Source organism: Pungitius pungitius, chromosome 1, assembly GCF_949316345.1.
Source record: "Pungitius pungitius chromosome 1, fPunPun2.1, whole genome shotgun sequence".
Lineage (NCBI taxonomy): Eukaryota > Metazoa > Chordata > Actinopteri > Perciformes > Gasterosteidae > Pungitius > Pungitius pungitius.
This window is the reverse complement of record NC_084900.1, coordinates 4627397-4651361: the sequence shown is the minus strand read 5'-3', so window position 1 is coordinate 4651361 and position 23965 is coordinate 4627397. Positions and strand designations below refer to the sequence as shown.

General features: G+C 47.3%; 1 protein-coding gene across 1 annotated transcript in view; it reads right to left on the bottom strand.

The window, feature by feature from the left end:
- Positions 1 to 489: 489 nt before the first annotated feature.
- The window catches only part of pcdh7b (protocadherin 7b), a 206049-nt gene continuing 182573 nt past the window's right edge, over positions 490 to 23965 (bottom strand). Inside the window, exon 3 of the mRNA XM_062566319.1 lies at positions 490 to 4751. Coding sequence (XP_062422303.1) covers positions 4234 to 4751 — 518 coding nt within the window. The 3' untranslated portion in view covers positions 490 to 4233. The remainder of the gene's footprint in view (positions 4752 to 23965) is intronic.

The window sequence follows — 23965 nt, the reverse complement described above, 5'->3', positions numbered from 1 at the left end:
AATGATATGAATACACTGCAGTGCAGTTTGTACACATCAACACACGCGGCTGCCATGCGGGCCATAGGTCTGTTTGAAATGAACGTGGACTTTGATGAATTAGCTTTATAGTAGTCTGGAGTGAGGATATATTGAGAAAAATGACTCCAAGAATGCTAATGTTTATCCCTGTTTGCCATGTGTAAATAGGAGAGGGTTTGCTAACACGTTAGCTGCAACGTCATGAAGTGGTAATATGCCCCCATGTAGTGAAAAAAGATACATAAAAGGTATAGAATTTACAATACTGAGGAATGCAGATTGCACATTAAAGTATAATAATTGAACTTAATCGTATATATATATTCTATATAAACATAAGAAAACGTGTATAAATACTTGTTTACATACTGTTAATAAGAGTGTTATTGCATCATGGTTATGCTCACCGAGCTCACAAATAAATATCGTCCATTTGAATGAAAAACAAAAACAAAGAAACCAGATAGGCTTGTTTTACCATGTTGTATTTTAATTTCTGCAGAGACAAAAACTGACAAGCAATATATTTACACAAACCTGTACAAATGCAAATTAAATTATGTAAAATATCTCATAAATAGAAGTGGACTTGCGTTCAATACACTTTGCCATGTTCAGCTAAGCTGCGTGCATAGTGACTCATATTAAACGATGATAAATTTGTTCCTCAATTTCTATATCAACATCCAAGTCGCAGGACAAATAGTAATGGTTAATATTACAAATCTCATTACACACTGTGAAGGCTATACGAATACAGGAGAGCACGGACCTAACACGCACCTCGGCCCGGCCAGACACAGACCTGTCTGTGGCGGGAACCTCCTTGTTTTCTGTCAAATGTAAAAAAAAGAAAGAAAAAAAAGAAACAGTAATCTGGCTTCCTGTAGCACTGAAGTGGATATCGATATGTCTTCCTTTCACTCTATCGGCGATCCCCCCACTATAGAGCCTTTTCTTTCCGTCTCCACGTAGGGAGTCAAACATGATACCGCTTTTACTTGTGGTACGAGGTTTCATCACCTACCCACGTGCACACCGTGGGTCTGCGCACGAGTGCCGAGGTGTGTGTTCCGTCAGCTGCTCTCCCCTGCAGCTTTTTTTTTTTTTTTTTCTTCCTCTTCTCACTTCCACTCCTCGTCGTAAACCGTCACACTGGCATTTTTTTTTTATCTCGGAAGCAGTTGGAATGCTTCCCCCGTTCCTACCTTTCAATGCTTCTATATTCAGTCCTAGAGCTTGTTACATGCACAAAGAAGTTTACTTGACCTCAGATGTCGTACATGAGTGGAACACGACGAAAAACCCACTCCCCCCCCATTATATCATTATTATTACTACCAACAAGCAAGTGTTGAATGTACCTGTACTTTTGGTGGACTAGGCTAGGAATGGATATTTTAACAAGTTAATTGAACCCAGCGAAAAAGTCTTTTGTGTATTACTGACATTTGACTGGGTGTCCTCCGAGTAGCCTTTGACATCAAGGGATTTCGTGTAAGATATGCAAATGTATTCAGTCCGTTCCTAAATGTCACCCCATCTATTTTTGTAAGCATCTCAACGTAATTGTTTATGCACCGTTCCAAACCAACATTTAATCATACCGGTCGGTATAAAAGGCACAATTGCATATTTGCATTCACTCTAGTATTATTATTTTTTTTGTTGTGTTGGTTTTTGTTGTTTTTTTTGTTGTTGTCAGAAGCACTCTAAATATACAAAGTGGCACCAGATAAAGAAAAAGAAAGTAAAATACTCAGTACATTGTCATGAATATTTTCACGGTCTCGACTTGTAACAGAAACATGAATGGGATTAAAAAGTAAAATACAAGAGGAAGATTTCAAAAAATCTCATGATATAAAAATGAAAAGGGTGCAAGATTCGGGTCTGTGTGGTGATACAAGAGACACAGATTTGATTGTGTATGAAAAATAAAACTGGACTGAACTGATATACTAAGTTGTACTACATGTTACTTCAGGTATAACAAAAGCAAGCAACCAGGTGGATTTCCGTGTTTACAGGGAAAACATTTCTTTTTGTACATTTTGTTATACAGTTTTTATTTTTTTTTCTTCTTCCTTCTCAATAAGTGAAGTAAGTTCCCATTAAACGTGCAGTAAAAAGTAAATATTTATGTATACAGTTGATAAGTATAGGAGCACTTCCTTGCGAACGAGTAGTACTTACAGACTATAGATTGCCGGAATGCGGAAAAAAACGCTCCGGTCAAACCAAAAGGGGGTTTTGCCAAGATACAAAAAAAAAAGAAAAAAAAAAAGGTTCCATTGCATCTGCTATTTCTTTGCTTTATTACAGTCGTGAGATTTTGCACCTCTGCAGCCGCGTAAAAACAAACATCACTGTAGACGGGGAGGCACAACATCTCGACATTGTCATGTGTCAGCTGTGAAGATATCGTGAAGATATCTGTTGGGACATCACATTCGTCTCTCAGTGACTCAATTGGGAATGTATTGGATAACAAAAGCAAAAATCTCTTCTTTTTTTTTCTATGTGTAAAGAGTGAATGCTTCATCCTGTTTGCGAAGCTTTGGTTTCACTTTGACACTGTTTTTTTCTTCTTCTTTTTCCGCTCTAATCCATAAACCTCTTGGCGAGAAGTCGCATTTTGATTGTTTTACCATTGAGCTGATTCTTACATTCTTGCTCAAAGATGCCATTACCTTTTAATATGGAAAGCAGCTCTTTGTACAGCCACAGCCGTGATGCAGTGTGACCTTGAGGGCTCGAGTAGACGTGAAAAAGAAGTTGATGCTTGTTGGTCGTGGACATTTATGATATTTATTGCTCAGTCTATCACACAAAAAAAAAAAAAAAACAGTAAAAAGAAGTCCTCGCAGCCGTTTTAGGATCAGCCCTAAGCCTGCTATCGGTGTGCATCTACAGTATACACTAAATACAGCCTACAAACGCACACTATACACTGCATATCGGGCCCATACACACATACGATTGCACCTTCATAGTTTTAATCTCGGCATGCCGCACTGTGCTTAACCAGGACTTTCAGTCCAGCAGTGTCCTTGGCTTCAGTTGAATGAAACTGATTTTCTGCTTGTATGTGTGTGTGTGTGTGTGTGTCTGCATACACCATTTGCGAAAAAAGGAGAAAAAAAAAAAAGTACTACAACTTGACGTAGACAGTAGCATCCAACCGAGGCAATCTGAATATGCGGCAATTTTGCATTTAGTAAGAGGAGGGTTTTGGTCTCAACCTCGCCAATCAAAGACAAAGAATGAGAGACTGAGGAAAAGGTACCAAGACAAAAGGGAATGAGAGCAGTTAGCGATGTAGTGGTCCAATGTGTATGTACAGAGAGGAACTCTTCCCCTTGATAGGGTCACAATCAGTCCTGATGAATTCTTCATAACAGGGGGTGTTGTAGTCTTTAACGGGGTGTTGCAGCAAATTCCATTGGCTCCCAAGTGTGTCCAAGAATGTCTCCACCTCGAGAGGACACAAGTCTTGATTTCTAGGTATTTTAAAGCTTCCCGGTCGATATAAGATTTGAAGGAAGTTTTGGTAGTGCTAGTGAGCGACTTATATCACAAGCGGTCTAGGTGACGGAATCCGTAGCCGACTCCGTAGGATGGGCCGCTACGTCCAATATATTGTTGCAGCCACTGAACATCACGGTGAGAGCAGTGTTCTGGAACTTTAAAAAAAAAACGGTCAAACTTGTCCAAGTGTACAGATTTGTCTCTAGAAAAGAAAAAGAAAAACTCAAACGGAAAATTGAAATAGCGTCTTTTGTACATTGTCATCTTCAGGTGATGGGGCCTTCATGGGGGACGTGGGGTGGTGTGATGCATGCATGTACTGTGTATGTAAAATGAATGGATTATTGTACAGATTGACTGTCAAGCAGCAGATGGTTGTCCAGGAGAGCCCGACTCGCCAGTAGAACAGCCTCCTCCCAAGTCCATTCAATGCCCATCAAAAGCTCCTCCTCCTCCTCCTCCTCCTTCCTCTCTCACCGGGGTCATGGCCGGAAATAGCACTTAAAAAAATGGTGTATCCACTTAGATTGGTCATTTAGGAGCTGTCGTAAAAGTCTTTGGAGAATGTTTAGTCCTACCTTGCAGAACGAGGGTGGCTAAAAGCCGCTACAGCTTAAACAACTATGCACGGTGTTGTAATTTTAATGCCACGTGTTGCGGCACAGCCGGTGTGACTCGCGCTCACAGGTACACCTCCCGCCGCGTCAGAGTACCGCAGGATGTGGGCTTGTACTCCCCGGTGGGCGCCAGAGGGATCTCCTCCGTGGGGTGGTGCAGCGTCTCCTCCCCAGTTCCCGGAGAGCCGTAGGAGGGCGAGCCGAAGGCCTCGTAGGAGGAGGAGGAGGAAGCCATCTTCTTGCTGAGCAGGTTGCGGTTGCGGTCGCCCATCATGTGAGCGGCGGTGGGGTCTCCATTGGCCATGGCGGCCATGGCGAGGGTCTCTTGGCTGCCGGGCTCGGCGCTGCTGCTGCCGCTGCTGCCGCCGCTGCCGCTGCTGCTGCCGCTGCCGCTGCCGTGGCCGTGGCCGTGGCCGCTCATGAAAGTGGAAAGCTTTGGTTGTTGAGGGGTGGTGGTTGACTTTGATGGCCGTCGCTCTGGCGACGTGCGCACAGGCATCCAGCAGGAGTCCGAGTGGCCGTACTCGTCGCATTCCCGGGTGCACTTGCCAGTCATGGCTACGTCAGGCAAGGGCCGAGAGTCTAGAGGGAGCAGAAGGAGGAAACAGACTGGGTTAAAGATACTCTTTGTTCCATTTACAGTGGGAAAGTGTAATAATGAACTGACTATGAATAAAAAATATTTCCTGGCACGTAGTGTTTGGTGTGGTACGTGTCACATGGTTCGGCTATCATGAATTCCTTCATTAGATGCGTGAATATTTATTTTCTCCCTAATGAGGTCTTCACAGCATCTAACTGTAAATGGAGAAGGTGCAAAAGAATAAAAACTGTCCTTGATGGTAACCAAGCGCCAGCCAATGCAACTTCTGACTTTTAGCGCTTGTGGAGAGACTTTTGCATTTGCTTTCATGCAGAAAACCCACACGACATGACAGAAACACCGATAAAAAAAGACTCCACTGGCCACGACAACAGCCTCAAACTAAAAAACGGTGGCGTGAATCAGTCGAAATAATGTCATGCTTCACATCGTGTTTGTGCTGAGAGGAGGAGGGGGGGCGGGGGGGGGGGGGTAAGGAGGTCAGATTGTTTTTTTCACTTTGCGATGATCTCCAATTTAAGACACAATACGGGGCCAGCTTTGTTTGTGGGTGTGTGTGTGTGTGTGTGTGTGTGTGCGTATGTTTGTGAGGTGAGAGCACCGACGAGTCCTTATCTGGTGATTGACAGACGGCAATCACATTCTGATCTAAGTAGCTTAATAGCTTTGTGTGGCTAAAGCGCCGCTATATCCTCTTAAATCCACTAATAGGGTTCTTAGCCAATTACCTGCGGCATTATTGGGGAAAGCAAATTATGTGCTTACAATGTTACACCACGAAAACAGGTTTGAGAGTTAACCTGCTTTTCTCTACCACTGTTGGACAGTGCAAGAATCTGTTTCAGTGTGGACGATAATTATCCCAGATACGGCTCAACATAGGACCAAAACTGTAAGAAAAGGAAGGAGTCTACTCCACAGCTCTGACAGAATGACATTACAAAGAGTTAAACAGAGTGCCAAAGTTAGATCTAGTTTATTCATGACCTGATGCAAAGTATGGAGAAACCAAAAATAAAGCAAAAGCAGCAGTGAGTGCAAACCAAGCCAAGCATGCCTTTGCTCACATGAAATAAAAGGTAGTTTGGATCATGGCTTACTTTTAATGCTCTTTTTCTCCTGTAAAAGACAAAATAGAACAGAAATCACTCTTTAAGTTTTGCACTTGAAATACCTTATATGTACCCTTAAGCCCTTAAGCATCATTGAAACTATCGCTAATGCAGAGCAGAAGAATGGCAGAGGACACGATGGGGCGAAGACGAGGACGGCGAAGAAGGGATCGGCAGGAGTAACGGGATGTGCTCCAACTGATTGGAGTGTTCAATCAAGAAACAAATCACTTTTGCCTTGAATGCCTTTTTTTTTTAGCAAAACATTGCTTTGAGAGGTCTACTTCTACTAAACTGTTATTTGAATGTCACAAATTGCCTCAGTGAAACATCAGCTAATGAGCGCCAGTCAGTGTATAGCCAAAGCCACAGGGAGCAAAAAGCAACTGTCACTTGACATAAAGCGTAAAACAACTATAATTTGTGAGCCAGTCGTGTTTCGCGCGATGTGATGGAATGTAAAACAAGCTAAATGAAAGAGAAGGAATAAAAAAAATAAAAAAAACACCCGGAAATAAAAGGATGCCAACATGCCAGCCGATGTGGTAGAAATGAAAAAAAAGGTATCACTGCATGGGAAGAAGTGGTGTCTTTGCCTCCGTGACCCCCCCCCCCGTCTCAGCTCGGCAAAACACAGCCATCAAACAGACAAGTGGACACCAGGTACTGATTGGCTTGCTCATTTCCACCTACGTTCGAGCCATCGGGCTACCCACAATGCACGGTGGCTCTCGCTCCTGAAAGCTTATCCAGTTACCGCCTCACACCAGTCGCATTCAGAAAAAAAAAAAAAGGGTGAAACCCCCCCCCACCCCCCACCCCACCCTGTAAGGTGGACCTCTCGCTTCCTGCGGCTCTCGTCGGTGAGCCGCCAACCTTTGGGCATCGAGCCTCTGGTCGGCGTGCGCGCTGAGCTGCTGAGGCTGTTAGCCGGCCCTCTGTGTGTTGTGTGCACCAGGAGGAGGCTGATTATTTCCTAGCCACGGTTCATTGAATTGGAAGGATTGGTCAAAATGAAAAAGGCTGTTTTTTTCCTCTCTTTCCGCCTTGACAATAGTTCCCCCCCTCCTCCCCCCCCCCCCCCCCCCTGAGGTTAAGCAACAAATGTGTAGGTAGTTTGTTTAAATCCATCTGTGATTCTACTCTGGACAAATAAGTGGGTTTGAGTCAGTATTTGTTTCAACTTTACTTAAAATCTCTGAATGTAAGTCTGCAGAATAAATGGAAATTAATTGGAGAAAAATGTAAAAAAAAAAAAAACGTTTTCTTTGGATCCGGGGTTTTTTACATGATGACACGCACCGTGTCTTCCAGACATAGTCACGCCCTTTCAAGACCCAATCCAGAGACCACATCTTCAAAGCGAGGCCCTGGGAGCACGCAGAGCATGTAATGGGCTTTTGATATTCTTAAACATCCCGCGAGCTCCAGCTATCAACTATAACAAAAACCCAATACCAGTGGCTCCCTCGGTTGAGTTAAAAAAGCCTCCTTTAGAGAGGAACAAGGAGGCCCTCCGCACCCCCGGCTACCTTCCCGGGGCTCGTTGTTTGGGGACCATGAGGCGAGAAAAAAAAGTGACGCAGTGGGGGCCCTGCTTTCTCCAAGAGCCGTTGGCCCTTTTTTTTTGCCCCATTTTATTTTTACACATCAACTGAAAAGAAGCTTCCCCCGGAAGAGCCACGCAGCGGTGGATGAGGGAAATGACTGGCAGATGAGCAAGAAGGGGGGGGGCGGCGGCGCAGCTTTCCACGCGATGTAATTCCACACGGACAAAAGCCTCACGCGGCGTCCATTGGCGAAGACTTTCTTTCTTTCTTTCTTTCTTAAAAGCGGGGCTGAAGCGAGAAAGTGGGCCAGCGGTTGAGCTGCGGCTTTAGTCGGCTATCAGCTGACTGGCTTACACTCCGGGACGAAACCCCCCCCCCCCCCCCCCCCCGACTGCCGCGGTACAGTAGCGATTCGCCGCGGCTTCTTTAGATGTTGCACAGGCGGTGGGGGGGGGGGGGAATAAAATGGAGGGTTACAGTGACATTGCCCGTGGCCCTATGCGCGATCATGTCTGTCGCGTGGGCATTTCTGAGCAATTACACACACGCGTGTGTTTGTTTGTGTCACAGCATTGTGCACTTTTTTTTTTACCCTGCGTGTCAGCAGGCCCACTTGCCAGTTTGCATTCATCTGCGCTTTCCCTCTTGAGGACACTTCCCCCCCCCCCCCCCCCCCCCCCCCTTCCTCCTCTGTATATCTCCCAATGAACCAGGGCCGAAGCCACCCGGCAGAATGAGGAGACGAAGCACACAGAGGGGACGAAGCAGATGTGACGTGTCGGACACTGCGGATAGGGGTCAGGGCGGGGAAAAGGGGAGGACGAGGGCGGGGGGGGGGGTGAAGACGTGGGGGTGGATGTAAAGAGGGAGGGAGGGATGGCAAGAAAAGTAAAAGATATAGAGGGACAAGGAGGGAGAGTGTGTGTGTGTGTGTGTGTGTGTGTGTGGGCGCACTGAGCATGGCGGGGTCAGGGCCTGGGAGAAAGGGGAGGGGCAGATTGAGTGGAGAAGACAGCATGGCGGCCTCTGGGCCGTCGCGGGCCAAACACGCTGCCAAAGAGAGCAGTGGAGAGGAGAGCAAGGGGGGGACGGGAAGGAGAGGAGAATTGAGGACATTCGCAAAGACAAGGGGAGAAGCGGGGAGGGGACAGGAGAGGAGGTGACGACGATGATGATGATGATGATGAAGGGGACTTTGATAACAAAGACGCACTGTGCTGCGTAGATAAATCGTGGTAACGTGCTCTCACACACATGCTCGCATTAACTCATCCACCCGAAGACCTCGATTTAGCCTGTTTAACGCTTCAAATTATCTCTCCAACAATACAGTCCAGTGTTCGGGGCGGGGGGGGGGGCAAGCGCCGACCATCTTCTTTCGCATCGACTCAATCTAATACACCTCCACATCACATTCCTCGCGTTAATGCGACGGAACACACTTTAACCTCCGAAGCGCCCGCGTGGCTCCAATTTTGATGGGCGAAAATTGAAACCTCCTCTCGATGCAAGACAATGGAAAGAGAAGCGCTTTTGAGGGTCGGGGGGCAAAAAAAAAAAAAAAAAAAAGCACAGCGAGTCCGGCTATGAAATGGGCTTCGCGATTGCCTCGCATCCCTCATCAAAGGCCCGCCTGTTCGGACAGATCTATTTCCACGCTGCGGGAGCAATCGGCGCGAAGGCGACAGCGTACATCGCCCGGGTGTCATGCGGATTACTCCGGTGGCGGGCAACGAGGGAAAAAAAAGGGGGAATGAAATATTTATCCTGGAAACACTCGGGGGGGGGGGGGGGGGGGGGGGGGGGGGGGCCTTCGTGACGAAAAAAAATGGCAAGAGGAGAAAGGACGGAGACGAACGAAAGGCGATGCCAGAGGACGGCGGGAACGAAAAGAAGAGCAAGCCGCAACGATGAAAAACAACAGCCAACACGGCCCTATGCAGTCGGCTTTCTCACTTTCTCTACTCATCCCCCCCCCCCTCCTTTAATAGGGTCCCATTTAATTAGGTGGAACTTGCCGACTAATTATGGCGCAAAAGCGAGCCTCGCTGTGGTGTTTGGCTGTCAAGCAAGAGAGGTCTTCAGCATCAAAGAGAGGCTGGCTGCGAGTACACGTGTGCAAACACACACACACACACACACACGCGCGCAGCTAAAGGTGGCTTTGGGGGACGGAAATGAAGAATATGAAGAGAGAGAAAAGAAGGTGAGGGCCAATAAATTATTAATGCAACGATAGCCACGGCAACAAAAAACCAAACAGAAAAGCAATATTTGTCTTTCTCTTGCAGGGAGATGTTTGCGCGACAATTTAAGGAAAGGACAAAGGGAGAGAAGGATGGGAACAAATGGAGGGTCCCGGGGAGCAACGGCCTTTTGGAGAAAAAAAAAAAACGCAAGTTAAGGCGCGAGCTGCTGGGCGACGCCGTCAATCGAGTGGAAAGTAATGTCGGCGGCGCCGTAGCAATCCAAACACGCCGTCCCCGATGCCCGCAGTCGAGCTCAGCCGCATTATATATCGAAGGAGCAGAAGATGGCAAATACTCTTGTTTCTGTGGAGGACAAATATTTTCATCATTCTTTTGTCCGGGGGACCTGAAATAACGGCTCGATGACTCACCGGAGCCATTCTTAGAATATCTCCACCCTCAAGACACACAATGGGGAAAAACTATCGCTACATTCACTGCATGTACCACAGCCTGCGGTCGGCCAGGTAGCCGTGGCGTGTCGTCCACCTGGCTCACGGGGGGGGGGGCGGGGGGGGACCGATCCCAGCGGGGCGGCTACCAGAGACCTCACCGCGCGGCTCGCCTCTATCTCCTCTCGCGCTGCTAACTCAACTATGAATTTCTTCCACGCCAGGACGAATGTTCCTGCTCCTTCGTACTTGACTTTCTTCAACATGTTTCCACGTGCGGCTCCGTAATGCCAGCTGGCTGACGGGCTGCCGAACGCCACGTGGCGGCAGGCTGTAGCTATTGTCGGGACCGACTGAGCTTATGAAGCATTAACTACTTGGCAAGGGCGGCTACGGGAATAATCTGGACCCCCCCGCCCCCCTACTTTGCCGCCCTGCCTTCGAGAAAACCAAAGGTGGGAAGAACGAGGCCCTCATCCAGTTACCGTAGAAGAAAAACACAAACTCAGCATAAAAAAAAAGGGCCATCGGGAAATAAGATGACATCACCTCCTTTTAGCTTCTCCCTCTTTCGGGCCGCTGCCTGTCCCCTGGCATCGTGATCACTCTAGGCATTATGGGTATGATGTGGCATTCTCTCTCTCTCCTCCAGCGGGGTCAATACTCTTTCTGGAATAATGAATGTACTGCGGGCCTGCTCCCGAGGTAATTAATTGAGGAGAGATTAACTAGCATAATTTCATTCTGGTGACGATCTCTCAGCCAATTACCAAATGTGCCCTGCACTCTCCTCCCCCCCCCCCCCCCCCCCCCCTCTGCACGCACGCCTACTCTCCCCGGGTCTCAACCTCTCCCTGCCCATTTGAGAAGTCAGCACTCAAGCCAAGGGAGCCTCTGAATAAAATGTGGAGCTCCCTCATTCGTCTTGGACGCATTGGCAGGGGCGATGCTGCTCGTGCAGCAGGTGGTTGTCGTGCTCACCTGAAGCGTATTTTGTCTCTTTCAGGTGCGCGCGCACACACACACACACACAAACAATGCAGACACCAGAGGGTGCGTCCTCACGCCACTTCTGACCCAATAGCCTCGTCTATAAGTGGCAGAAGAGCCGGGTGATTAGGAGAGGAGCGAAGCTGAGAGACTCATCCACTCAGCTAATAAGGTTGGTGAATGCTGGCTTCCGGTGCTGCACGTACACACAGCCGCTCAAAATCCGCTCCCAAATCCGCTCACACCTCCTTTTTTCTTTTTCTTTTTTCCACCACCAAGCCCATTGTGGAGGTTCGACAACTCAAACATGTGTCTGTATGTCATTCATGTGTGCTCATAAAGATGCCAGTTAGGCTACAGAGCCATGTGCAGTTTTCATTCGGGCAGCTTATGCAGAATACTCTGGAAGACCCCGCAAGGCTTTTCATTAGCCGCTCCGCTATGGTGCACACGCGCAACACTGCTAGCGACCGATAAAACGACGTGGCATTCCCTGCTCATCTTCACACCAAACAGAAACCTTACATTCACCGTGCAGCATGTGTAAAGCCTGTGTGTGTGTGTGTGTGTGTGTGGTGTGTGTGTGTGTGTCAATGCTGAGCAGTCCCAAAGCACTAACAAGACAACAAGTGCACACAGTGTTATTCGATAAGACAAACACAGCAGAGAGATGGTCGGTGTGTGTGTGTGTGTGTGTGTGTAGAAAATGGTAGGGCTTACTGAGCTACTGCGAGTGTGTGTAAGCAACGGGTTGAATCAGTTAAAGACATGTGTTGTTTTTAATGTTAATTATTCCTCTGAATTCTTTCTCTATCACAAGCAACCCCCCACCCCCCGCCCCCCTCCCACAAACACAACTCTCTCTCTCTCTCTATCTCCAGTCTTAAGAAAAAGAAGTGTCATTGCATCTTCTCCACTGTTACTCTTATCGCACACTCGCAGGCACACTCACACAATAGGCTGTTATATACCATTAAATGGTTATTTGTCAAAATACCATTTCGATTAAATCCCCTAGAAATAAAAAAATAATAATAGTCTGTGATTTGTGCTTTTTACCAATCGTACTAATAAGAGCAAACATCTAAATCATGCTCAGGCATACTATAATTCTTTAGGGAGAGAGGGGCAGAGATTCCGAGTAGTCCAGGCGTAGTTTAGATAGCAAATGGTGAAATATTTACCTTATGCTGTTAAAAATATGGGCCGACTGCGCCCTAAGCAGCATACAAAATATGACACTCGAATTACAATTTCAATATTTCTTACCTAGATATCGCAAATAATGTTCTATTGATGCATTGACTTGTATAGAAAAACAAACACTTTATTTTTATTTAATTCAATAATGAATTCAATAATCTCTTGAGTGGCGGGGATAGCTAGTTGGCTCGAGAGTCATCCACGCGACACCCACTCTCCACCACGCCCGCCGCACTGAGTGTAGCAATTAGCTGTCAGCTGCTAGCACGGAGCAAGCTGGTCATGGTGAGTCACAACCTAAATTGGGGAGCTAGTGGTGGAAATGTGGTACGGGTAATTACGTTGACCTCCAGGGACACGCTGTCAGATCTCATGTTGGCTCATGAACGGGGGGGCACAGGGGGCTCCACTCCTGAGCCGAAAAAAAAGTATATTTCAGCAGGTTCACAAAACATGCAGAACTTTTGTTCTCTACCTCCAAAGCTCCAAGGGAAAACCATATGATCGAGTCCTATTGATTCGGTTGGAAATAGATTGGAAATTGGGATGTGACAACACTCCTGGACACCGTCCCTGATGAAAAGTGCTAAAAAGATATGTGCCGTTCACCAAATAGGTTTTCCAGCAACTCTTTAATATATTCTTCATTCTGATCAGAGGGGCCTCTGTGTAAACAAAGTGAAGCAAAGGCCTTTGTGACAGCATGAGGGATCCTTCATCCTAGATGTCAGACCTCTGGTGAGGGAGTCCTCATCATCTTCTTCGTATCAACCCTTCATACTGGTCATATGTACAAAAACATCTACGGACATACGTGATGCAAGATATCCAACTTGTTCCTTCTCACCCTTTGGTGTGGCGGCTCGGTTGAGATCTGTGATCTTGGATTTCTTTTTTTTTTTGGACTTCCTTAAAACATTATCCGGCCACTCTCGCTCAAGAAGAAGCTCCGGCCCGATAACGCCAAGGTGTCCTGGATCATAGACTAGATCTCACAGATGAGCCACAGTTGGTTCCCTACCGATGGAGTATATCGGTTTTCTCTGCAGCAGAGAGGCACTTTGCTGTCACCTTTCCTCATTCACTCTCTCGTTAACTCGAGACTCCGCTGTGGGTCACACCACATCCCTGTTTCCTCTTACGATTCCTTAATTCAGAGGAGCTCTTGCGTTCCTCCAAAATAGTACGTCGGTGTACTTTGCATGCAGTAGTGCATGTTCGAGTTCTCCTTTCCCCCCCCCCGCATGAATTTCCATGCACGCGTCAACAACAAACAAGCTGCGGACTGTGCACTTCCCGCGTCCCCTCCCCATTCCTAAAAGGTTTAGCGTGTTGGTTCAAGTTACTCGCCATGAAAAAGCAAGAAAGCCCATCTGAGCATTTTCCCAATTCCTCTCTGCTTTTCCTCATGCTTCACGAGCTAAGGGGAGAGGGAGGGGGGGGTGTCAGCCGCGGTGGCAAACCACATCTCAAACATTGATCACTGCACAATTCTGTTTTTTTTCAGCGAAACAAGCGCCACCGGAGAGACAACAACGCTCGTTCCAGTCTAGATTTAAATGCAAGTGGACACTTTTGGAAAATCAACATTCGCATTTGTTGCAAATCTCCTTAAGTACGCCCTTCTTTCGACCCTCAACACGCGAGCGTTTCAAGCGGTCCAGTTGAGCAATATAGAACTTCAGCTAGAGCATACACAGTGTATTATTTAAAGCACCAGGGGCCCAATTTGTCACTCTGGCAGGCTCATCACAGGCGAACATCCTTTATGAAATGCACTTTCCACGCTGCCTGTCGGGGAGGGATCAAAGCGGGCGGCTGCCTTGCACGTTTCTCCCACTTCAGTCTCCCTGCCTAGCTTCTGACGGGCAAAATGAGTCAATTCAAACCAAATACATCCGCCATCGAAATAACGAGAGTGAGCGAGGGGAATAGACGGGGGGGGGGGGGACAACATTCTTGTCCTCGGTGGGTAAAGTTTGGTTGGACAGGTGGGCAGTAGTGACTCATTTTGACTGTAAATGGCCGGATATAGGATATATACGCCGTTGCTGTATTATGTGATCTCCCTTTTCAGCTAAATTAAATACTGGTTCAGCGTAACACATTTGGCAAATATACATTTTGTGTACACTTACATTTTAATACATATGGGTTTGTTTTTACAAAACACAGGGGTCTATGTGATCTCCCTTTTCAGCTAAATTAAATACTGGTTCAGCGTAACACATTTGGCAAATATACATTTTGTGTACACTTACATTTTAATACATATGGGTTTGTTTTTACAAAACACAGGGGTCAATGAGCTTTCATTAATGGTTTAAATGAGTGAGCGGTGTAGAAAACGGCAAGAGAACTGAACACTAGCTTCCATTTTTGGAGCAAAATCTTCAGGAATTTGGAGCTTGAAACTAAATTTCAGGTACAAAGCCTCACGGCTGAATAATTTTAGCGTATGCGCTCATTGTATCCCTAAACGGACAAGCTGAGGAGGTGTCAAACATCCGGGCCAGCTACTTGAGTAGCTTGGAGTCGCTAGCCTGCTAGTACTAGGTCAATCTCTGCGTTTATAGAAAGGTATAGTACCACTGGATGTTTGGTAACGCAAATGTGATACAGCAGTGTCATAAGTCACACCAACAACCAACATTAGCTCTTAGCCTATGTGGCTAACACTAGCTACATCATGTGATGGGTGTGATCATGTGGGGCGCATATGAAGCTCATATTCAAAAGATTGAATTCAGCAGCACAGAGTTTCAATCGAAGCATTGCCCCGGCGTTCGTTAGGAGTACAGGAGAACTCCTGCACATATTTAGTGGAAATATGTGTCTACCAATTGCACCTTAAAGAGTCTCTTGAGGTTGGTAATAAATACTTGAAGAGTTCAAACGCCCCACGTTCGCCACATCATCCTGTACATTATTTCTGGCTCATACGATACTGAAATTAATTTGACATTTGACACAACTTCACTGTTGCCTTTTCCCCTTTGCCTTTGAAGCTGTGGAAACATGCTTCATTATTCACCCAGCTTGACAGGCCTACCCCCCCACATTGCAACACTCTCTACCCCCACCACCACCGCCGTCTTTTTAGCAAAGCTCTCAACCAATTGATTTTTCCTCTTCCCTCTGTCTGCCTCTTCCCCCCCCCCCCCCCCCTATTCTTGATTCCAATGCTTCTGGGTTGTGGGAAATATTTATTCACATCGATCAACGACGGACCTGACGGGTCTTTCATGAGCGTCAGAACTCAAACTGTTTTTGTCCCACAGTCGTCTCCAAATATCAATCGCCGGTGGGAGAGGAGCGGGCCTGACTGCAGATTAGGGCAATCAAGGCCCAAAGGCCAGACTCACGTTTCCCGACAGAAGTAGTAAAATCTAAATCAGACGGCGGTGGGCCCGATCCGCGGTGGAGCGTTTGCGTATTCCCCAAAGGCGTCAGTGTTCACACACAAACGTTTTTTTAAAAGACAAATCTCGTGGGAGCGCTTCACGCGGCGATTCCTCCGTCTGCGGAGGTCTCCATTGAAAAATGCAGCGGTGGAAAACGATATTTTCGGCCATCAAGCTTTCGCGGCATCGGGCAGTCTCGACAGACCCCCATTCTGACGGACAATCGCACGTAACAATGATGACGTCGTTTTGCGGGTCGAGGTCCCCGGGTTCATAGACACCAGTATTCCTCTAAGGGACTTTGCTGCGGTATGCGCGCTTTCCCCCAAACGGACGCCCTTCAGCCCTGATTCACGCACATCGGCAGCGTGCCGTTGAACTGGCTCTCGTCTGTCGAGTACGCCAAACCGCAGAGAGGAAAAGTGTCCCGGTGAGGCTGAATTATCCTTTTAACAAACTCGGCGCTAAAAGGGGTCTCGACGCCGTCCTGGTATTGAAGTGACAGGTTGTCATTTGTGCCGGTATGTTTGCATACCTTTTAATTTAGCCAGCAAGCCCACACATGCAGCACTGTACAGTCCGTTGACATGCTGCACAGTACGGTTGTCAGCCAAACTAGTAAACACATTATGTGTAATCCTCATGAATATCACGCGCCCAATCTGACACAACTGCCTTTTTGTTATTCATATTCTGCTGACACACCCGAGATAAAAGCACATCATTCCGGCAAAACAAAACGCGTTCAATCAACCGCCGCGTGCAAGGTTATATGCAAATAGGGTTCCATTGCAGCGGTGGGGACGGAGGCATCGGCGTCGTTTGTGTCTGCGCCGTGAGACTGGGTGTACAGTCACACGCGCTTTCTCTTTGCCCGAGCAAGAAGTCTGGGGAAAATGGAGGGCGGCGAAGATGTTTCGCTTAACACATGGTCACATCAGCCTCATTATCACCCTCACACTACACGCTCCTTTGTTCTTGCCATACGTGTGGAGACCGGAAACTTGCCTTGGGCTCATTTTGGGCCCCATTAAAAACCCTTATCGCAGAGAAGGCTTTCAGGGAGTAAGTTGTAGTCGTTGTAGGATTTTATAAGACTAAAAGTACTTGATTTATTACATTCTACGCACACAGCTACATAAAGTTGAAAAAAAACTTCTTTTGATGACATTTAACTTAATCCAAGCAAAGCTGACAGAATATTTGCTTTCTATAGAGTTAACTGGTTAAAAGATTAGCATTATCTATGAAAAGAATTCCCCAGAAATAGAACAGAGCGATCGAGACCACACTATTGCATCGACAGGGAGTGAGTCATATGACTCTGCTGCTAGGCAGACTGTCATATCACTCCAGAAAAATAAATAAAAACATGTATTTACTTCCTTTTGTTTCCTCTCAGGAGCCAAATAGGAGGGGGGGGGGCTCCTTAAGCTACAGCAGAGCATGCAACCAAATTAAGAGAAAGAGAGAGAACATAATCAGTGAGTGCCGGAGAGAGAGAGAGGCCTTCAATTGTGTGCGAGAGAGAGAGAGACTGGTAATATGCTTGGGAATTTAATAAGGCTCAGCGCTCCTCAATAATATCACCCGCTTCACAGAGTCCTCTGGGAGACATGAAATGCGCCGATAAAGGATGATGCCTCCCTCTGACAAACGGGGGTTTGCTAAAAGCGCTGGAGAAAGAAGAAGAAGAAGAAGAAGAAGAAAAAACAGCTACGCGCAACCCTCCGTAGCTAGCGCACATGCTAATGTGCTCCAGGCTACACTTTCAAGAATTATTCGCTTTCTTCTCCTTATGCTGCAATTCTTCAAAACCTCCCCTCTTTAAGGTCACACACGCTGCACACACTTATTTAGACTCCAGCTGAATAATGGCATTCACAGAACTGTTAGCGGACATGGGCACGGGAGTTCCTGTTAGTGTGCGTGTGCGCGTGTGTGTTCAGGCCTATCTGGCTGTGCCGAATATTCCCGCTGTACCATATTTCACATTTCCACGACTTCTATAAATGATCAGGTTGATCAAATATGTACTTTTGCAAAAAAAGTCTGTTCGCCAACATCAAATCTACCATCTTGGGCAACCCTTGGGGCCTCCACTTCCTTTTGTACGCACGCCGCTACTTTCAGCGCCACATTTCATCCCGTACGTGTGAACTCCTGCCAAATTTCCCATTTTTGAGTTTTTCCAAAAGTGCATTCGTGACATGTTGGTCGAACCCAATGTGTTCATGTTGTCCCCCCCCCCCCCGATGACCTGTCATGTCCGCTCAAACGAACGGAGAAAGACAGCCTCTCGCTCTGTTGAGTCCTATAACATTTACATACCACACTGCCCGGTATTGTAGGAATATCCCCTCAGGCTGTACCAGGCCCTGAATTTACGACATGCACTTTTGGGATCCACCCCCCCCCCCCCCCCCACCTCCCCGCTCCTCCCTCTCTTGTCACTACCTCACCAGGACCTGCTCACGCTTGACAAAAAGAACCCCAAACATGTATCTCGCTTCGCTGCCGCCAGAACGGGCTGCTGGTCTTTCGGATGGAGGACACAAAGCGTGAAAGCGAAACAAAAAAAAAAACACATGACCCATTTCTTACCTCCTCTTTCCGTCCTCTCTTTTCTATCTGACCAGGATTTGATGTGCGCGCGTTCTTTCTTTCGTGGCAATTCCGTGCATCGAGGCTCACCTGCTCTTTTGTCAACATCAATCCGCACACACACACACACACACACACACACACACACACACACTTCTCGATTCATCTGCCTCCGTCTCCGCTGACCGGCCAACGACTCGCAAGTCTGCGATTTTTACGAGATTGATCATTTTTACCCGGGTGGGTGGGTGGGTTGACTGAAGGAGGCAGGGGGGGGGGGCCCTCTCCTCTCCTCCCTTCCCAGAAACACGGGCCCCTTAACCCCATGGCGCGCTATGTGGCACGCACCCCCCTGCTGGTAAGACTCTGAAGCCCTATCACTTAACATGCACTAGGCTCAACTCCCTGGAGGGGAGGGAGGGAGGGAGAGAGAGAGAGAGAGAGAGAGAGAGAAAGAAAAGGGGGGGTTTTGGGGGGGGGAAGGGCTTTGGGAGAGATGGAGAAGAAAGCGGAGCAACATCTGAGCGGAATACTGATAAAGTGAAGGAGGGGGGGGGGGCAAAATGACCACTTAATTCGACGCCGTTGCCTGTGCGCCGGCGCACGTTTGCGTACACTTTGGCGAGTATATAAGTTCGGACGGTGTGTCCTCGCACGCCCCCCGTGGGCCCACTTTACACCAGAGAAAAGTGTAGAACTCTCCGCTCGAGATATTCATATGCCTTAAGGGGCGTTGGGCACTCCATTCTTTCTCTCTTTTACTCTTTAATATCTGTGCGCATGTGAGAGTGTGTGTGTTCGTGCCAATACGTCTGTCCGTTTGGTCTTTGAGCAGATGATAGAGAGAGAGAGAGAGAGAGAGAGAGAGAGAGAGAGAGAGAGAGAGAGGGTGGTGCATTAGCATGATTAGAAGGACAGTAACAAACGACTACCGTCTCAGAGAAGCCAAGTTACTGTCACAACAGGATATAGGCCAAGTATATCAAGGCACTCCCTCCCTCGTGATTTGAAGATTTGAAGTAACCTCTTAATGAGAGTTGCGGCAAAGCGGGGCGATGTCGAACGAACGCTGTGCGACACACGCGCTTTGAGGATTTCCTCGATCAAATATGTAGAGTATAGTATTTTAAAAGGCCGGATGTGAGAGCCTGTGTTCGGATGTATAAAGTATTAATCGCCACGTGGTCGCCCGGCGAAGCCTCATTATCACAATTTCGTTTTTGGGAGGGGGGGGCGAAAATACAGAGTTTCTTTCATTGGTACAACCGCTGAGTAGCAGGCAAGGCGGCCTCTAAAAATAGCCTCGAGGTTTCATGTGCCTTAAATCCATCTGTATGCTTTCACCCTGGGTGGAAAGAAATTGAAGAGAATATTTTTCTTTTACTGGTTCCGTTCATTGTTATTTCAAGCAGTAGGTGGACTATTTCTCTTCATTACAGCTTTTAATCATTTAGCCAAGAATTACTGGCGAGGTTCTGGGAAGTTCATTGGCTCAGCTTTCAATAATAACCATTCTGAATTGGATAAAGTCATTAACGCCTGCCTATCACTTGGCTAATGCTCACCCATGGCTCTGCAATGAATCTCAGCGCGCCAAGTGCGCTCTTTTCCAATTCCACTCAGAATGAAGAAAGTTCTAACCTTGTTCGTGTTAGCATAGTGGAAATAACATGTTTTCTGTCTTTGCCTGTGGCAGTTTTCAGCCGACGTTCATTAATATTAGAGGCACGGGAAAGGGAGAGAGTGAGAGAAAAAGATTCCTCGGTACATTAGCGGCCAGATTTATTGACGTCTTTGCGCCGCGGATGTGACAGGTGCTCTTAGGCTACTTGTGAACAAAAGGAGCTTCCCTCAACTCCTGCCTCTGGGACACACACACACACACACACACACACGGACACACGCTCTGCATCCTGTCAAGGTTGCTGAAACTTTGTGCATGTTCTCTGTCTTGTCGGGGCACAGTGTGCAGCTTCTCACTGACAGTAGGCAGAAAATGATTGAGGGTCTACCAACATTGTGAAAAATCACCCCGCTGGGCCAGTGGCTAGACCTTGAACACAGGCTTGAGGGTGTCTAAGCCATATTTGAAGTCTCTCAAAAAAAAAAAACTCACCCGCGAGTAGCCGCTCAGAAACAAGGCCACGTCGTTGCAGCCGAGAATGAGGGAAGGTCAGCGAGACTACCCGAGATCAAAGTGGTTTTAGTGGCCGGCGTGTGGGAAAATATCTCTTTGGAAAGAGTCAAAAGTTGATTTAAAGCCTCCTTTCTTTGTCAGTTGTTGCACACTACTTATGTGTCTCTATTTCTGACACAACGATAGCAGCCTACGGGCACTTTACAAGACGCCGCTGCTGTCACATTAATGTCATGCACACACACACACACACACGCTTGCGCAACATCGGCTCGGCCTTCGTACGCGAGAGAGCGCCACAAAAATTCAATTTCTTGTGCCATGCCCCGAAGCCACAACGGTGACCTTTTCACCCCGGCTCATATGTCTATCGGACGCCCGCGGGCAAAAACACACACACACACACACACACAACTCACTGGACGTGAACGAATGTACGGGAGCGACGCATCGGTTCAATACCATTTAATTGCGTTAGGCCCTAAAGTATGAGATTGGTCTTCAAATCTATCCAAAGGGAGACGGGGATGCTCTGTGAAGGGGCTGGCGGTAGCGTAAGAAATTGATGGGAATCCGACACAGTCTAAAAGGGGGGGTGGGGAGGGGGGGGGGGTGAAGAAAAGAGCCGACTCTGGTCTGTGGAGATACTGACTCGCTCGGTTTGTTTTCTGCGGGTCAGCCCGGCCCTTTCAGAGCAAAAGGGAGGTGTACTCGCTGATCTGTCAAAACTATTTATGCCCCCCCCCGCCCGCCCCTCACCACTAAATAATTCCATGCAACTTGATTTCCATCCCCGCACCTTGCTGAAAGCAGACCGAGCTCGGAGACATGTTCCCTGGCACGACGCTTGTGAAATAAATTAGAAAAAGGGAAAGGGGAGAATGAATCACATTTTCATTGGATTTTCGTAGTCATGGAGCCTCGGAAAGAATCAAAGGAATGAGTTTAGGCTATGAAACGCCATCTATTCTTGGATTGTGTTTGTGCTTTATTTTGGGGAGTCACTGTGTTGCTGCTGCATAGCATGAATAAATATGCCATAGTGTGCTTTTTGTCATATGAAAGGCCTTCGGTGTCCATGGCGAGCAAAAAACCCGAGGAGAGGACAGTGACAGTGTGTGTGTGTGTGTGTGTGTGTGTGTGTGCGCACTGTACCGGCTCATTCATCTATCTCTTCTCTGTGTTATATAGAGCATAGAGTGTCATCCTCAAAATTGTCAGAAACAAAGCTTTTTTTTTTTTCTCTTTGTGTGTTTGCGTGTGTGGGAGTGCAATGACATAATAAAAAAAAAAAAAAAAAAATGCAATGCCAGCCAATCTTCAATGCACACATGCCCAGATTTTGCCATTCAAACACAGAAGCATTCCGGGTACCGAATCTCCGCCAATCGATTGGAGCTGCGGGTATCGCGGCGGAATGCAGGAAAAACCCACAAAATATTTAATACACAACAAACGTATCAGCCGCTAGCAGCTGAGTGTGGATTAGGCCATCTTCCCTGGAAGTGAGCGCATATTTACCGACACAAACAAGCTATGGGAGCGCGTCAGCGAGGTACACACTGCTCCGTGCCAACGTGTGAATGCTAAATTAGACTGTATGGAGGCTCAGAATGTGCGGCTGTCACATTTGTTGCAAAGAAATTCTCAATACTGTCACATAAAAGGGCTGCCATGTCAGAATCACTGTCTCTAAAGGTTATTCTTTTAGCTGATGCTCTTCCGTGCGACTTAAGACGTACGTAATCAGACGTATTTAGATGGGGACCGTTCTGGTTAATGCATTTATTGACAAGTAAAGGTAAACATCATTTATTGGATTTGCAACATATAAATTACGTTTATACCGGTATTTTCTACTAGTGTCTTAAGACCTCTACCGGTGATAGTTCAATGGCTTTGTTAAAGGCTTGCTTTGAAACAAATAAAGTCTGATAAAAAATCTGACAGTGTAGGACCTTTAAAGCTTTGTCATCTGCCTTCCTGAACTCCTTTGAACAGATGCTGATAGAATGGTATTTTCTCCTCATATTTGCTTTCATCCGCTCCTTCGCTGTTTTAAAGAAATGTTGATCCAATAGCACTCGTTTACTGTCGGTAAACAGGAAGAACAAATGGGCTCTGAGCTCCCGGATGTAGATGGGAATTGTTTTTTATTGATTTCCATTGGGTGAGGAGCTGGTGACAAGGGGTCGGGGCGGGGGGGACCTCATCGATTAGCTGAGAAGGAGCAGCAGAGGCCCTGCGAGTGGTCATGCGTGAGAAGCGAGGGGGAAACAAAATGCGTCACGTTGGGAAAAGGCAACGCGCTGCACGCCGTCCCTGAACCCGACGCGCGAAATGCAGACCACCACTATGACTTCATCCCTTTTAAATGACCTCCCCTAGTTCGCAGAAGTACGCACTCGGAAGACTGCATACACTAGAGGCAGGTGAGACGGATGACATTTTGAACCCCCCCCCCCCCCCCCCAAACGGACTGAAGCATCAGAAGCACCTCCCACACTGTCAGAAGGCGTCCACGCACAGAGAGCCGGGGCCTGACTCTTCTTATTTATTTCCATTTGTCTGCGCCCCCCCCCCCCCCCCCCCCCCCACACACACACACCTCTCCTCCCCCCCCCCCCCCTCCCCCTGCATATATTTGTGAGTTATCCGACTTGATCAAAAGCACATCAAACGTACTGTTCTACTCTATCTCAAGCTTGTGGAAAAGTTTGCTTGCATACGAGTAGAAGCGATAAAGCGGCAGCGTGTGTGTGTGTGTGTGTGTGTGTTTGCGTGCGTGTGATTAGGAATCTCAAACATTCTTCTTTGTGTTTTCCAATCAGCATCTGAATGTAAATGTGTGTTTGGCTCCGAGCCGGAGTGACGGGACCAGAATCAGTATGTGTTGGCTTAACACCGACGTGTTTAAAATGCCTGCTCAGTGCCTCCCTTCCCCCTCTCCTCGTCTTTCTTCCCCTTTTCCCCTCAGACTTTGTGGCTGATGTGCATGCAGAGGCATTTACGACTCCCGGCTCAGCTGATTGAACCCATTTGCGGGAAAACCTCGAATCCGCGCCCAGTTACACAATGCCCCCAGTCGCACAACAGTCGGCCTGTTTCTAACTCGCACCTCTTAGGGACGATGGGCTCATTTGATCGGAGTACTCTGCTTTTAATGCGCTTCGTTCCTTGTGCTATTTATTTTTTATATTCGGTCCAGAGCTTTTCTTCTCCTTTTTTCGCAGCCATTAATAGTGCGTCGTTTGTCGCCGCGAGCGCCTTTAAAGAACGAAAACAACACAAAAAAGCCTCGACTCCGGGGGAACTCTCTTTCCTCGCACCCCTCCACCCTTTTCCCGTTTCATCCTTGACTCTCACCTTACAACTGAGAAGTGAAATGAGTTGCAGATGCATCTGAACATTATAATTCTTATATATTTGCTGAAAGTGAAAACACTTATTCACAGCTAAGAGGGCGCATACATTTCCCCTTGACATATATGTCATTCATTTGAATCCTTTTTCATCTGCTGATTGGATGGGTTTGAGAAAATTCCGAAAAA